Raw genomic sequence first — 14,921 nt, 5'->3', positions numbered from 1 at the left:
GTTGATCATACCATGACCTGGGTGCTTGCCTTAGCCCATAAATTGACTTATTCAACTTACAAACATGATGAGGTTTAGTGGCATCTTCAAAGCCTGGGGGCTGTATCATGAATACATCTTCTTCAAGAACACCATTAAGGAACGCATTGTTAACGTCTAGCTGCCTTATTTCCCAATTGTAGGACGCTGCAATAGTCAATACCACACGAACTGTGGAAGCTTTGATAACGGGGCCTGAAAGTTTCAGCAAAATCAACTCCCGGTCGTTGGTGGAAGCCTTTGGCAACTAACCGTGCCTTGAAGCGTTGAAAACTTCCATCTCGATTGTACTTGAGCTTGTGAACCCATTTGCATCTAACTATATTTGGTGTGGTGACAGCCGATCGAGGAACCAAAACCCAAGTTCGATTTTTGCGCAAGGCAGCCATCTCATCCTGCATTGCACCGTTCCACCCCTCATGTGAAAGTGCCTCTTCAACGGAATAAGGTTCATGGAGTGAGAGGTCAAATTGAGCATGACCAAGATACACCTTAGGTTTAAAAATTCCCGCCTTTGCTCGTGTTATCATAGGATGTGATGGCTGAAGTGGAGCTGGTGGTGTGTTGCAAGACGTATGTGCATCAACCGAAGTAGTGGCCTGTGATTCATCAAAAGACAGCTGGTGCAGGGGTGAGTGAGAGGTGTTATTATCAAGGTCAAAGTGGCATACACTTGTTGTGGAGTCGAACCGGAATGTTGGGGAGATGGTTACGCAAGTTGTTGAGGATTCTTTGGTGTAGTGGATGATATGAGATCAGTCCCATGATCTGCTTCATTAATGGGATACAATGGAGGTGCTGAAGGAAGTATGAACCAGGAGTGTGGTGCATCTAGTGTAACGACCTGTTCAGACTTATAATTGTTGAAAAAACCAGATTTACATGGGAATTCATTTTCATTAAAAATGATATGTCGAGTGATGTATATTCGACCATGAGGACTGACACATCTAAAACCTTTGTGAGCTTGGCTATAGCCAAGGTTGACACACTTAACAGAATGATACTGGAATTTATGTGTCTGATATGACCTTAGGCAAGGAAAGCAAGCTGGCCCAAACACTTTGAGAGTGTGATAATCTGGTGTTTTGGAGAAGAGAACCTCGTAAGGCGACTTACCACCAAGAACAGTAGTGGGCAGCCGGTTTATGAGGTGTACAGCTGTGTGGAAAGCATCAGTCCAATATTTTAAAGGCATGGAGGCTTGAGCTAATAGAGTGAGGCCCATTTCCACTATATGGCGATGTTTACGCTCCGCTCTACCATTTTGTTCAGAAGTATGGGGACAGGAATGTTGAAAAACAATCCCATTCTGAGTAACAATGTCAGTAAAGGACTGAAACTCACCTCCCCAATCAGTTCTAAGAGCCTTGATTTTCCTATTAAATTGATTCTCAACCAAGGCCTTAAATTGCACAAACGCTGAAAGTGCATCAGATTTGTGCTTCAAGGGAAATAGCCAAGTGTATCGACTATGATCGTCTACGAAGTGTATATAGAACCGAGAATTGGTATGAGAATTAATGGGAGCTGGACCCCATAGATCGGTATGGACAAGCTCTAAGACCTGAGATGCACGACTGGATGAGTTTTTAAAAGGTAAACAATGGGATTTGCCATATTGACAAGCATCACAAAACAGTAATTTTTCATTGATAGCAGGTATTACATTAGAAGTTTTCAACACTTGACTTAACACAACATTAGAAGGGTGACCAAGCCTTCTATGCCAAAGATCTAAAACAGACTCATGAACATTGATTTTATTCGACTTAGATGTTGCTGTAACAACACCAGCAAAGGACTCAAGTTGGGACTTTCTAGACCGAGGACATGTTTGACGAGAATCTTGCAGAAGAGAGGTGTCGAGTCGATACAAGCCATCTCTAAGAGCTCCTTGCAGGAGAACCACCTTCCTGTCACTCGATCCTTCACACAACAAACAGAGGGAAAGAATTCAATTGACACATTGTTGTCAGAAGTGAGTTGTGAGACACTTATTAAATTCTTAGAAATATCAGGAACATGTAGAATATTTTTAAGAATTAAAGGAGTAGATGAGCAGGTTTTTAATAGGCCAGATCCAATGTGAGAGATGGGTAATTGATTACCATTACCAAGCCGTGATCTTCTCCTTACCACCATACACTGATTTGTTGCTCATTTGTCCTTCTTCAGCAGTGAGATGGTTACTTGCCCCACTGTCCACATACCAACTATCATCGTTGAGGATTTGTGGTGTGGCAACAAGAGCATTAAATTGTTTGTCCTGCTGTGGTTCTCCTGGTGGTTGATGCCCCATGTAACTCTCATCATACCGGTTGTAACACCTTTGCGGTAGAGTGGCCATACTTGCCACAGACTTGGCAAGTTGGCGTCGAGCCGCCAAATCTGCCTCCTCGACCTCTGCCACGATTTCCTATTCTCCCCCGAGATCCAAAGTTTGGATTTGAGCCTCGTCCCTTGGCCGAGAATACCGGTTTGAGTGCAGGGTGCCTCTGCACCGGTTGGTTTATGAGCGATATTAGGCGACGGTGAGTTAAGATTTTTGTGGGCGGGGGGAGTTGCTGTAAGTCTTTCAAGTCGATTGTCGAAGCTCAGCAGAATACTTTGCAGTTCCTGCCAAGAAGTTTCAGATCTAGCCTCTATTAGAGAGACAATAGACAAGTATTCAATCTCCAAGCCCGAGAGAACATTGGAGACAAGATGCCTCTCTGGATATGGCTCTCCAGCAAGAGCCAAAGAGTCAGCCCACATTCGCTTTTGCTTTAAGTAATCCGTCATGGATGTCGAACCTTTCCTTGTTGTCTGAAGTTTGGTTCGGAGATCATCAGTATGAGCCCTCGAGTAGGCACCAAAGAGGTTTTCGAGAGCTGTCCAGAGAGAGTAGGCCGACTGGCAGCCCATTACTTCAGACGCAATACCCTCCGTCATGGATCCGTAAAGCCACCCCATTAACAACTGGTCATGCACAAGCCAGTTTTCATAGTCAGGGTTAACAATCACATTATAATCAGTAGTTTCAGGGGTACCTGAGGTTATAAATTCTTCTGGGCAAACTCTTTTGCCATTAATGAATCCTTCGAGTCGGTGGCCGCGGATGATGGTGAAAACCATTGTCTTCCACACAGGGAAGTTGTGTCTGTCAAGCTTCATGGTAAATGGCTGACTGAGTGTACTACTAAATGGCGTAGTCACTGGTGCGGGATTCATCGATACGGTCTGAACAGAGGCAGCCGCTCGAGGTTGGTTCTGGTGGGATGCTTCAGAAGTTGCAGTCCCTGAGCCATCATCTTGTTGCTGAACTGGAGCTGAGGTTGGATCTGCCATGGCGATAGCCTAGATTTGCTCTGATACCAAGAGAAGAAATATGCAAAAAGAAGAGAGAAAAATGGTAAATCTCAGCTCAATTGAGTGAGGGGTCTGAACTGCCTTTTTATACACAAATGGAATGAAACAGAGAATACAAGTCAGCCATTGGCTGCAATACACGTGTACGAGTTTGTTACAAAAGCAATCATTGGTACAAAATACAATCACCACAGAATCTTTATGAAAATCAGTGAGGGAATATCCTAACGGTCCTTAATTTCTCACATGTTGAAATTGTGCAAATATTGCAGGACAGTTCCTGCATTTCCTTTTATTCCTTAACTACAACCACCCCAATTCCTGTCTTTTCTTTCTTCACATCCATTTGCAGCATCTATGTTCAACTTATTAAACAACCATAGTGGTGGTAGATTCTCAAACTGATCTTGAGTCTTGATGCTATTACTAGGAGCACCCACTGATTTGCTCACAGAAATCGAGTTGTAATTCTCAATCTATTACCCTTCTATTTGACGTAATCTTTGGTGGCACTATAAGGGATCAAACAATAGTCTACCATCCATCTTTTAAAATATGACGAATTTGAAGAAAGAGGAGGAAAGGTTGTAGACTTAGCCAGATGATAAACGGTTTTTACTGTCAAACATCCAGAAAAATGATATCCCAACCAATAGTAGATATATACCTACCCTATAGGAACTTCAAGACTATAATTAATAGTATCATTATCAAAATAAGTACTAAGTTTACTACCCTTTGTTCTTTACATTAATGTTATTGTAAAATACATTAGGAGTAGTACTATTATATAAATACAGCTTTCAGTTTTGATCGTCAGAGATTTCAAAGTACATAAGCTTATACTTTCTTTTTCAATAATATTATTGTTACAGTATAAAGTTGACTATAGTCTTAGAATCCCACACTTAATTTAAGTGCAAATCAAAACGGCCCAAAAATCGATTAATGCCACTTATTATGAAATCAAAAGGGTCCAAAATTAACTTATTTAGTTACCACACAGTGATCACTCTCTCAATTAAATCCTCTCACTCCCACCCCCCATAAAAAAGAAAAAAGAAATTACAATAATTAAAATAACCCGTAACATTAATATATTCACGACATGATTTAGTTAAAAAAAAAAAACATATTCATGATAATCATCTATTAATACCTACTATTACCAAATTTAACATGCTTTTAAAGGCTTTCCACATAAACAAGCATTGTAAGTAAACGACGACGCTTCAAGGTGATCAAACGGCGAGCCTGCTGGAATTGGGCCGCAGAGATGGTTATGGCTCAAGTCCATGTGTCCAATATACGAAGCTGAAGATATGGATTTGGGTATTGGGCCAGTTAATTTATTGTATGACAAGTCCAGTACCGTAAAATAAGATCTTGGCCCAAAAACATTTGGAATACGTCCCTCCAATTTATTTCTGCTCAAGTTTAAGTTCCCAATAGCTGAGTTCATCAAACTCGCCGGAATATTCCCGGAGACCATATTTCCGTCAAGGTTCAAAGTCGCCAAAACCGCCATTTTCCCTAGCGACTCCGGGATCGGTCCTTCGAGTCTGTTCAGAGAGAGATCCAGATCCGCCAGACGGTATATGGAAGATATGGAAGGAGGAATCGTCCCGCTGATTTGGTTTCGACTCAGTAGAGCTCGACTCAGCATTCCGAGTCTGTGGAAATCTCGGGGAAGACCTCCGGAGATTCTGTTGTTTCTAAGATCGAGGTGCATCAGGCTTGAGAGGTTAGTTATGGAGGCAGGGATCGGACCGGAGATGAGATTATCAGCGATATTGAGAACAGTTAGGCGGCGGAGTCTGCCGATACCGACAGGAATCGGACCGCCGATCTTGTTCCCAATGAGATCAAGGATTCGGAGGAACGGCAAGGCTGTTATGCATTGAGGAATGACTCCGGTGATTCCTTTCCAGTCGGCGATTGTGATGCTGGAGAGTCGCGGAAGCTTGCAAATGGCGGGAGAAATGTAACCGGTCATGTACCCGGTTCGGTGAGCCCTTTCGAAAATCGGGTCTTCGGACTCCCCACGGAGATTTATATCGGCGACCCGACGGGTTCCCTGATCACAACTAACTCCATACCAGTTTTTACAGCAGTCGGTTCCGGTCCAGGAGTTGAAGATTCCCAAATGAGGCTCGTGGAGGGCGGCTTTGAAGGCCATAAGAGCGGCCCTGTCCGACGGTGGACAGGCCTCGGCGGCGGCCAAAGTAGCGGCCACCACAATAATCATCACTAAGCCCAAACCCATATCTAATAATAATTAACGATAATCTTCACTATTGATTACTACAGTATTCTCTTCTTCCTACTACTTTATTTGATGGAAGCTAAAATAGGATGAAATGGAGGGATAAGGTCGTAAAGGGGTTTGTTATTGTTTATATAGAGAAAGTTCTGACATGATTTTATTATTTTCTGTGACGATTTTGCCCCTAACGTGGCATTTTAGAGTGACACTAGGCCTGTAGGGAGGGATGTAAAAGTTGTGGGTTCATTCATTGCAACAGGTCTCGGTGTTTTTCTGCTTCCTTCTTAGCCCCTTCTTCTTCTTCCTCTTGCCACGTCATTACTCTTTCATATAATTTTTAATTTATTTATGAACCTTAACAAGACATACTGTGAGAACGAGCATGTACATTTGAAACTCCAAATCACAACTTAGTTAAATTATGAAAGATCATTTTCTTTTGTCGGTTCGTAAGTCTCACATACGTGGATAAAAATTACAATATTAATAGAGAATGATCTGAATATAATTTACTGTGATTTGTTTGGTAGATTGAGATATTTGATTAATGATTGATTGCTATTGTAATTTCTAAGGTAGTACTATAGTCAATGTCATTTTTAATGACAAAAGAATTATGAAGGGTTGAATGTATTTTACATATAGCTAGTCTGTTCATTTTTTCTTATTATTTTAATATATATTTTTTTTTTGCTTTATAATTTGCATATAATTGTAGCTTTTCATTTTAGTTTTATTATTTATTTGTAATGGAATTTTTGGATTCTACTTTTCCGATTCAGGTTTTTGGGTGTAGTCTTAGTTTTCAAAATTATATTGTCTTTGGGCTAAAGGAAAGATATTTTTGTATGAAAATTTTATGTTCTTTTTTTTGAAAAATGCCTTTATAAAAAAAAACATATAATTATATGTTCTAATTATATGTACCTGTATGGCATAAACAAATATTAATTTAAAAATTGTTATGTAAATGATTTGAGATATATGGTGTTCAAAGAAAAAGTAGTTGCGTGACTTGTAATGAATAATGAGAATGTACTTTTAAATGTAGTAGTGATAAGAATTAATTGAAGAATGAAGTGAATCCAGATGTGTTTGTTTGGTATAAAATTAGGCAAAAAGTTAAGCTTTCTTCACTGTATATTATATGCAACATCACGTGTTTGAAGCTTGCTATCATCTACTCTACAGTTGGGAGGGACCCAGTTTTCAAATTTTTTTAAACTTTCTGTTTGTTTCTGTATATAAATAAGTAAAAAAAACGTCGGTTGGCTGAAGTTGAAGTTTGTATTATCATATCTCAATTATACAAGTTTGATTTTGTGTGTATTAACATAATGATGACACATATGCCTATCTATAAAGATGAATCTACCTAGTAATGGTTGTAACGGTAATAATATTGACTTATTGGGATGAAATTCGAGGTTAAAAACATAATAATAATTGTTGACATGAATGCTTCACTGGCTGAAAGCCAGGAGAATTTGAGCAACTTCATTTGATTTAATGATGAGAGTTATTATGACTAAGAGACGAAGATAATTAATTGTTTTTTTCTTCTTCAGATTCATATATTAAAAGTGTGTTAAAATATATATAATGAAGACTTAGATAACATGAGAAATCTTCAATCTCTACTTTGATGCTTGCAAGTTTATTGGCATCAAAGATCTAGAGTTCATTGATTAAAAGCAATGGACAAAAAAAAAAACTAAATTCTTCTATAAGAAAAAAAATACTTTTAGATATAAAAATAATATCATTACGAAGTTAAAATTGAATAATGGTCATTTAAACTCCTCTTTTAGATAGTATTAGTGTTGTTGTTGTTGTTAGAATTATTTTACCAGGATCTTAGATTTACTATCAAGTATGTTATTTAATATCCTAAATATATGAACTTCTAAAATGATATGAAATAAACACATCTAAAGTACAAGAAATCTTAAAGTGGTTGCAACGGAATATGTCTCATTCCACTCAGATCTCTAACCCTTGTATCCTTTCTATAGCAGAGTATCACCAAGATGTGAGTCCGAATCTCCTTCTCTTGAATCTGGATTCTTCATAGCCTTACACACTATGATTGAGTACTACTTGATGTGTGTGGGTACTCACTCTTTTCACTATGTGGCTTCGGTTTAGAAGAGAGGAAGAGAGACAGAGGTTTCGGCTAGGGTTCGTGAAGGAGGCTCAAATTTCCACTCAGATCTCTAACCCTTGTATCCTTTCTATAGCAGAGTATCACCAAGATGTGAGTCCGAATCTCCTTCTCTTGAATCTGGATTCTTCATAGCCTTACACACTATGATTGAGTACTACTTGATGTGTGTGGGTACTCACTCTTTTCACTATGTGGCTTCGGTTTAGAAGAGAGGAAGAGAGAGAGGTTTCGGCTAGGGTTCGTGAAGGAGGCTCAAATTTTATCTGAAGGAATGAGATGCATCATCTTTTCCCTTAAGCCATCACTACCTATTTATAGGAAACCACCTAGGGTTAGGTTAGATTTATTTGGCATTAAAATAATAGAAAAAATAAATGGTAAAATCCATACAAAGTGGCCGGCCATGGAATGGATAATGGGCCCCACTTTGCAATTTTGCCATTTTCTCATTTTTCCATCTCATTTTCTCAAAAATGTCAATTTTCTAATTTAACCACTTAAACGACAATTCTAATTATTTAATAACTAAAACTTAATTATTAAATAATATTGTCATTTAATATACTTATTAATTGGACTTATCAAAGTCTCTTAATTAACAAATAAACCCTAAAAACTATTTCTTCACAATTAAGACCTTGCTTAGTGAAAATTCATAAACTATACATAGTCTAATTATAGAATTATAATTGATTAATCAAAATCAATTAACTGAGTCTTACAAGTAGTATTGTCTCAACTAGTATGGGACTATGGGCCTATATATCTGAGCTTCCAATAAGCAACTCTAGAATTTACTAAGTAAATTCACTGACTTATTAATTCCTTGTTGCATCCACCATAGAACTTGGAATTGCACTCTCAGTTATATAGAACACTCTATATGTTCCACGATATAGAATCGCTATCAGTTATCCATTGTTATAATCCCAATAATCAATGATCCTCTATAGATGATTTACATTGTATAGGGATTAAATTACTGTTACACCCTTCAATGCATTTTGTAACACCCTAACTATCTTAGGCGTATTACGTGATTTTTAAACGTACTGTGCAGCTCGTTGCTAATCAACGAGGTTTATGGAAAAACGTGATTAATTAAAATTTTGCTTTTTCATTAAACTTATAAACCATATTATAAAAGTCTCGGGATCCCGATTTATAAAATCATTTACAAACGTTTTTAACTGTTTAACTTTTACATCAAAATGAAAGTCGTCTAACGACAGTTACAAAAATCTCAGCCGTGCTGTCCCGAGGATCGTACGCTCCAGGCCTAACCTCCCCGACATGTACAATCTCATAAGCTCGCTCACGGTCCATCAGCTATAGCCTTGCCTTTACCTACACATGAACATAAACTGTGAGTCGACAGACTCAGTAAGAAAAGCATAATAATATCATACATAAAACTGACTGCCGTGTCCAACACGATACTGAGTCCCGCTACTGCCATGTCCAACATGGTACTGAGCACTACTGCCATGTCCAACATGGTACTGAGTTTTGAACGTTCAGGGGACGGTGCTATTGACAAGTATCCTCCTGATCGGTCGAACCGGTCATACTCCGGCTGCTGGTCATACTCCAGCCTGTACCGACGGGATAGGTCAATAGCCCTGAACCACCAACCAAGTGTCAGCCTCATCGGTCGAACCGGTCATACTCCGGCTGCTGGTCATACTCCAGCCTGTACCGACGTGACAGGGTTGGATGGTTCGAAGCCTAAATACATATCTAATGTAATCTAGCAGGCTTCCTACATGCACGCTAAACATGTAATCTACATATGCATACCGTTATACTAATCTTACCCGGATTCCGATTTCGGTGTGCGGTCAACCCGACCGGAATCGAAGCCGAACGGCGGACCGGCTCCTAAACCATAAAAATCACAACGCTATAAGTGACACGCTAAATCACTTCCCGGGGACTAAAACTCGAAACTAAAAGTTTCCCTATCGATAAAAAGCATGGCAATACCCCTAAAAACCCAACAACGAGGAAAACTAGGGTTCTGAAAAATCCCCCATCCGGAAGACCGGTTGCCCAACCGGAATTCCGGTTCTGGGAAATTCAGGACCCCCATCCGGAATTCCGGATGCACAACCGGAATTCCGGTTCCTCGCAGGCAGCCAACTAAAAATCCCATAACTCGACCAATTCAACCCCAATTGGTCCCAAACTTTCCAGACCTGTTCTAAACACCCTAAAGAACAAATCCAAGGCATCAAACCTACCCAGAAACCACAGATACAAAATTTGCCATTGGAGCTCAAGTTTTGAGTTCCAAACTCAAGCTTGAGCAAACCACCTAAACAAGCATGCAAACCAACTTAATTCTACATAACTAAGCATAATATCACCTCTGCAAACTAACAAGAACAACAGCAACAACACAGAATATAATCACAACATTTTCCTTCCAAAAATCATACTTTTTCACATAAAAACTAAAAGCTTGAACAACCTAACTAATCATGCTTCAAACAACCCAATTTAACTTCAATTAACATGCTTTAATCCACATAAATCAACAAGAAAATCACAGCAGCAACATAATCAAAATCATGCATGCATTTACTCATCTTTTTATCAAAATTCCAAGAAAACATAAAAGGACAAGTTCAAGGATCTTACCTACAATTGAATTACACTTAAAATGGTAGAAAAATGATTGAATTTGATGAGAAAATCCCTCAGCCCAAGCAGCTCACACCAAGCCGAAAATGAGAGGAAAAGAGAGAGAGTTTTCTTGAAAATTCTATTTTTTTTCTAAGTGTTGAAAAATGAATGAACTTAAAATAATAATGCCATTTAACTAAACTCATTTCAGCCAAGTAATAATAAAATAAACATTTATTTTTCCATTTAAAAAATCACATAAGACAAAATATCATTGGGGCAAAAAGACCATTTTGCCCCTCCATACTAAAACCACATAAATCATACTTAAGGGGTATTTTTGGGACATTCTAAATTCCCGGCTATTCCCGACATTCCCAATGTCTAAAACCCGTCCCCAAATTACTAACATACTAAGTTGTGATTTCTACTGAGCCAAACGCCGCGTTCCAAAATACCGGACACCGGAAATGCGAAATATAAAAGCTACTGATAACATACTCATGCATATCTGAATTCCATAAATATCCATAATAAATTATTTAAATGGCTATAAATAATTTCATGATTAAACATAAACAACTGATAATTTCCAAATTAACTAAGCGGGCTTTACACATTTTATCCTTAAAATACTTAGCCACCTATACATGATATTTCAGTGAACTAAACATAATCACTGAAATGAGTACTCAACCATTTATCTATGTTTAGCCAAGCTTGAAGGAAATCATCATTTCACTTCTATACTCTAATAGAAGCTATAGATTCCATATCAATGTTTAGCGCTCCCACTAAATTACACTACCATGTTCCCAAAATATACGCATCACCCTGACCAAAAAGTAGGATTAACTAACAAATCAAAGAACATGTATAATACTCTTGAGATTGAACCTAACCATATCAGGACTAAGATCATTTGATCTAGGATCAACTAGGTGATATTGAATTGAATAGATATTATGGTAAGTTTAACATATCTGATTCAAGGTTCAATATCGGTCCCTTCCGATGCATACTCCATGCATCCAACCCAAGCTTTACTTTAACTAATGCCCTGGAAAGGACATAGCACTTATCCAAGGTGCAAGTAAACTATGTTGTAGATTATCATATCAGTTAAACCATGTGTAGTGATAAATCTAGGAATATATATTTAATCACATAATCTTGATTACTTTCCACTGTGCTGAGGACACAATAAACAAGAATATAAATGTTATAAGGATTTGGATGAATTTATAAATCAAATAAATAAATAAATGATAACATGAACCAAATGACACAATAAGTGATGAAAATACTTCTGTTTCTTTATTGATATTTAAAAGATAGAGATTACATTAAAATAGAGTTTTATTTAGGGCATAAAACCCAACAGTTGTTTCTGATTTTTAACTAATTTACTTACTTCTTAATGTGTAGATTAGAGTAGTGTTTGTTATCTTTTGGGTGGTAAAGGCAATAGGCTCTCTTATGACTTCTTTAATTAAATAAAAACATCTTTGCGGCTGAAGTTAAAACTGTAATTTTTTATATTTCATGGGACGAATCTCTAGGTCTGAACAATTTTAATGTTTCACTATTACATTCTTCTAATCTCAATTTGACGGTTGTTTAAATTAAAAAACTGACAACATATAGAGTACCCATATTTTTAGATGACAGTTTATAATTGACACTTCAAAAAAATTAATGGTGTGGGTCAGTAAACTAACACTAAAGCCAAAATTGAGATTTAAAAGATTTTTTTTTTTTAAAAAAAAGAAAAGCAAAACACCTCTATAGTCTCAGTTGAGAATTGAGATCAAAGAGAACATGAAAGATCAAAACAAACTACGAAACCTTGCCCGCTCTCATTTTCATCTACGCTGAAACCTAAGCCTGGAACCCCAACCATGAAACCCCTATCGATCCCGCTCTCTCTCATTCTCTCTTATTGATCTCCCTTACCATCGGAGGTCACCCATTAATCCTAAAACCCCCGTCGGCTTTACCCAACCTCGAGGCATCCCAATCGGTCTTTCCTCTCTCGACTGCGATTCTTGAAGCGAAGAATCCTTGAAGTTAGCGACTGGAGTTTCGAAAAATCTTTGAAGTAGTCACTATTCCTATCTCGTCATCGTGACTACTGGTACTCCTTGAAGCTCACCACTTCGTCAAAAACACACAAGTACATAATATATACTATTATATATAACTATTGTATATAGTTATTATAATCATAATATATTTCTTTTAAAATTAAGCTTCAACATGTTTTTCTGAGCTTTTAGTGTTTCAAGTTTGCCAATAGCTCTCGGAACTCATGTATTATTATAGTCAAATATATTTCTAAAGTTTAAAGTATTTTGTTTTATATGAAACTTTTCATAGGCCACTCTAAGATTAGCACAACTAAATAGAGTATCAGAACGGTTGTCTCGACAAGTTATGGAGCATCATGAAGTAATGGGCAAGTATTTAGTATTTGTTTTTAAAAAGTAAAATACATGTGGTTTGTATTTTCCGGATCATCATTTTCCCACAGTGAGAAATTGGTATAGAAAAATAAGGTTAAAAAAAGATTGTTTATCCAAAAAGTTAGTTTGATGATGTGGACACTATTTTTGACATGTGGCACAAAGAAAAAAAATGTTGGGGGCTCCGCATCCCAGGATAGGGCAGTGTTACTTGTATTTGGTTTTGTGCCCTAAATAAAACTCATTTCAATATAATCAATTTTTTTTTTATCAAGAAGGAACAACTTCATTAATCAACAAAAAATTACAAACAAAACTCAGCTGAAGGAAGCAAAACCAGCTGCAAGTCAACTAATTTCACAGTATAGTTGCTCTATGAAGTTCCTCTCATATCTATTCAAGCTCCCTTTTTTTGCTATTGATAATCTGTAAAACATAATTTTTTTAATATCCTGTACAATAGATGTAATTGTGCTCGAGAAACCATTAAAAACACAGTTGTTTCTGTTCAACCACAGCCTGTATACCATGGCTGCCATGACAGCAGTACAAATTCTGCTATTCTTGTTTTTGTTGCTGATCACCAACCTGTTTTTCCAAGCCTGAAACTCCTTTGGCCAGCCCCCAACTCCCAGCCAATTTTGCACCTGATCTGCAACCTTGTAGGAGAGATTACACTCAAAGAAAAGATGCTGAATTGATTCAGCAACTTCAGCACAAACCGGGCACTCTACATTGTCCAGCAAGACCCGAAATTGCAGCATTTTGTTCCTTGTTAGCAGCTGATCATTAACAACTTGCCACAAGATAAACCTATGCTTCGGGACATTTATTGAACTCCACACACCCCTGCTGTAAATGAAAGGAATCTGAGGCAATTTACTGTTGTATTAAAGATGAGGTTTGAACTTACCCGAAGCCCCTGCAGTTTGAATGTCCAACCTATCAAATTTATGTCTCACATGGCAAAGCTTTCGCCAATACCAACTCGAGTCAATCTTTAGTTCATATGTCCAAATAGATGAGTTTTTTAGATATATATTGTTGATCCATTTCACCCAAAGAGAATCCCTTTTGTTTGAAATGGCCCAAATATATTTCGCAAGAACCGCTTGATTCCAACTAGCTCCATCCTTGAATCCCAAACCACCAAAGTTCTTCGGAAGACAAACCTTGATAAAGTTGCAGGGCACCCTGATACCGCCTATTACCGACTTACCTTGTCTGGGCTTGTCGAACAGCTTCCTCTAACTTGATAAAGTTGTTAGCTCTATCAAGGAACTCCTTCATATTATTGGTTGAGATCCTCGTTATATCTTTCTAGAAGTCACTCAATGGAAGGATGTGTTGGAAATTATTTTACCAGGATCTAGATTTACTAACAAGTATGTTGGATTAACAACCTAATATGAATTCTAAAACAATGAAAATAAACACATATAAAGTTAGAAAACCTTACAGTGGGTGCAGCGGAATATTATGACTCATTCCGTTCAGATCTCTAGCCCTTGATTCCTTTCTGTAGCAGAGCATCACCAAGATCTGAACCTGGATCTTCTTTTCTCCTTCTTTGATGCAGAAATTCCATAGTCTTACATACTATGATTGAGATACCACTTGATGTGTGTGGGCACTACTCATCTCACAAGGATTTCGAAATTTTCTCTCTTTTTCTCTCTTGAATTTCGTGGCTTATAGTGCATACAAAGACATGCAAGAGAAGAGAACAAGAGTTGCTTTATATAGGGAAAAGGGAGAGCACAACTTTCCAAATAAACAGTTTCCTCTTTTACTGTGTAATTGATTAACTGCCTTATTTAGTGTGATCCACCACTTTTCTATTTTTGCTAGGCTTTGATTAGCAATTACATGGCAATTAAAAATTGAAAATAATAATTGGGAAACTCAAACTATGTGGCCGGCCATAGGGTGATATGGGCCTCACTTGGATTTTGCAGTTTCCTCAATTTTATTGGGAAATTTACACCCTGTACTGATATTTCCC

The 14,921-nt window shown here is 37.8% G+C and overlaps 3 protein-coding genes across 3 annotated transcripts; all 3 read right to left on the bottom strand.

Annotated features, from left to right (window-relative positions):
- Positions 1-748: 748 nt before the first annotated feature.
- LOC133034535 (uncharacterized) lies at positions 749-3,369 on the bottom strand. Its single transcript, XM_061109637.1, has 3 exons — positions 2,517-3,369; positions 2,179-2,445; positions 749-1,968 (listed from the first exon to the last, which is right to left on the bottom strand). The coding sequence occupies exons 1-3, from the start codon at positions 3,367-3,369 to the stop codon at positions 749-751; spliced, it is 2,340 nt and encodes a 779-aa protein (XP_060965620.1).
- Positions 3,370-4,302: 933 nt separating this feature from the next.
- LOC115719105 (DNA damage-repair/toleration protein DRT100) lies at positions 4,303-6,348 on the bottom strand. The gene has a single exon (XM_030648020.2). It carries the CDS (start codon positions 5,654-5,656, stop codon positions 4,565-4,567), a length of 1,092 nt encoding a protein of 363 aa, XP_030503880.2. The 5' UTR covers positions 5,657-6,348; the 3' UTR covers positions 4,303-4,564.
- A 6,872-nt stretch (positions 6,349-13,220) lies between these two features.
- On the bottom strand, positions 13,221-14,206 carry LOC133034534 (uncharacterized). Its single transcript, XM_061109636.1, has 3 exons — positions 14,136-14,206; positions 13,375-13,765; positions 13,221-13,256 (listed from the first exon to the last, which is right to left on the bottom strand). The coding sequence occupies exons 1-3, from the start codon at positions 14,204-14,206 to the stop codon at positions 13,221-13,223; spliced, it is 498 nt and encodes a 165-aa protein (XP_060965619.1).
- Between the last annotated feature and the right edge of the window lie 715 nt (positions 14,207-14,921).

The sequence above is a fragment of the Cannabis sativa genome, chromosome 2, assembly GCF_029168945.1.
Source record: "Cannabis sativa cultivar Pink pepper isolate KNU-18-1 chromosome 2, ASM2916894v1, whole genome shotgun sequence".
Taxonomy (NCBI): Eukaryota; Viridiplantae; Streptophyta; class Magnoliopsida; order Rosales; family Cannabaceae; genus Cannabis; species Cannabis sativa.
The sequence above is the reverse complement of the archived record's forward strand: the minus strand, read 5'-3'. Positions and strand labels throughout refer to the sequence as shown.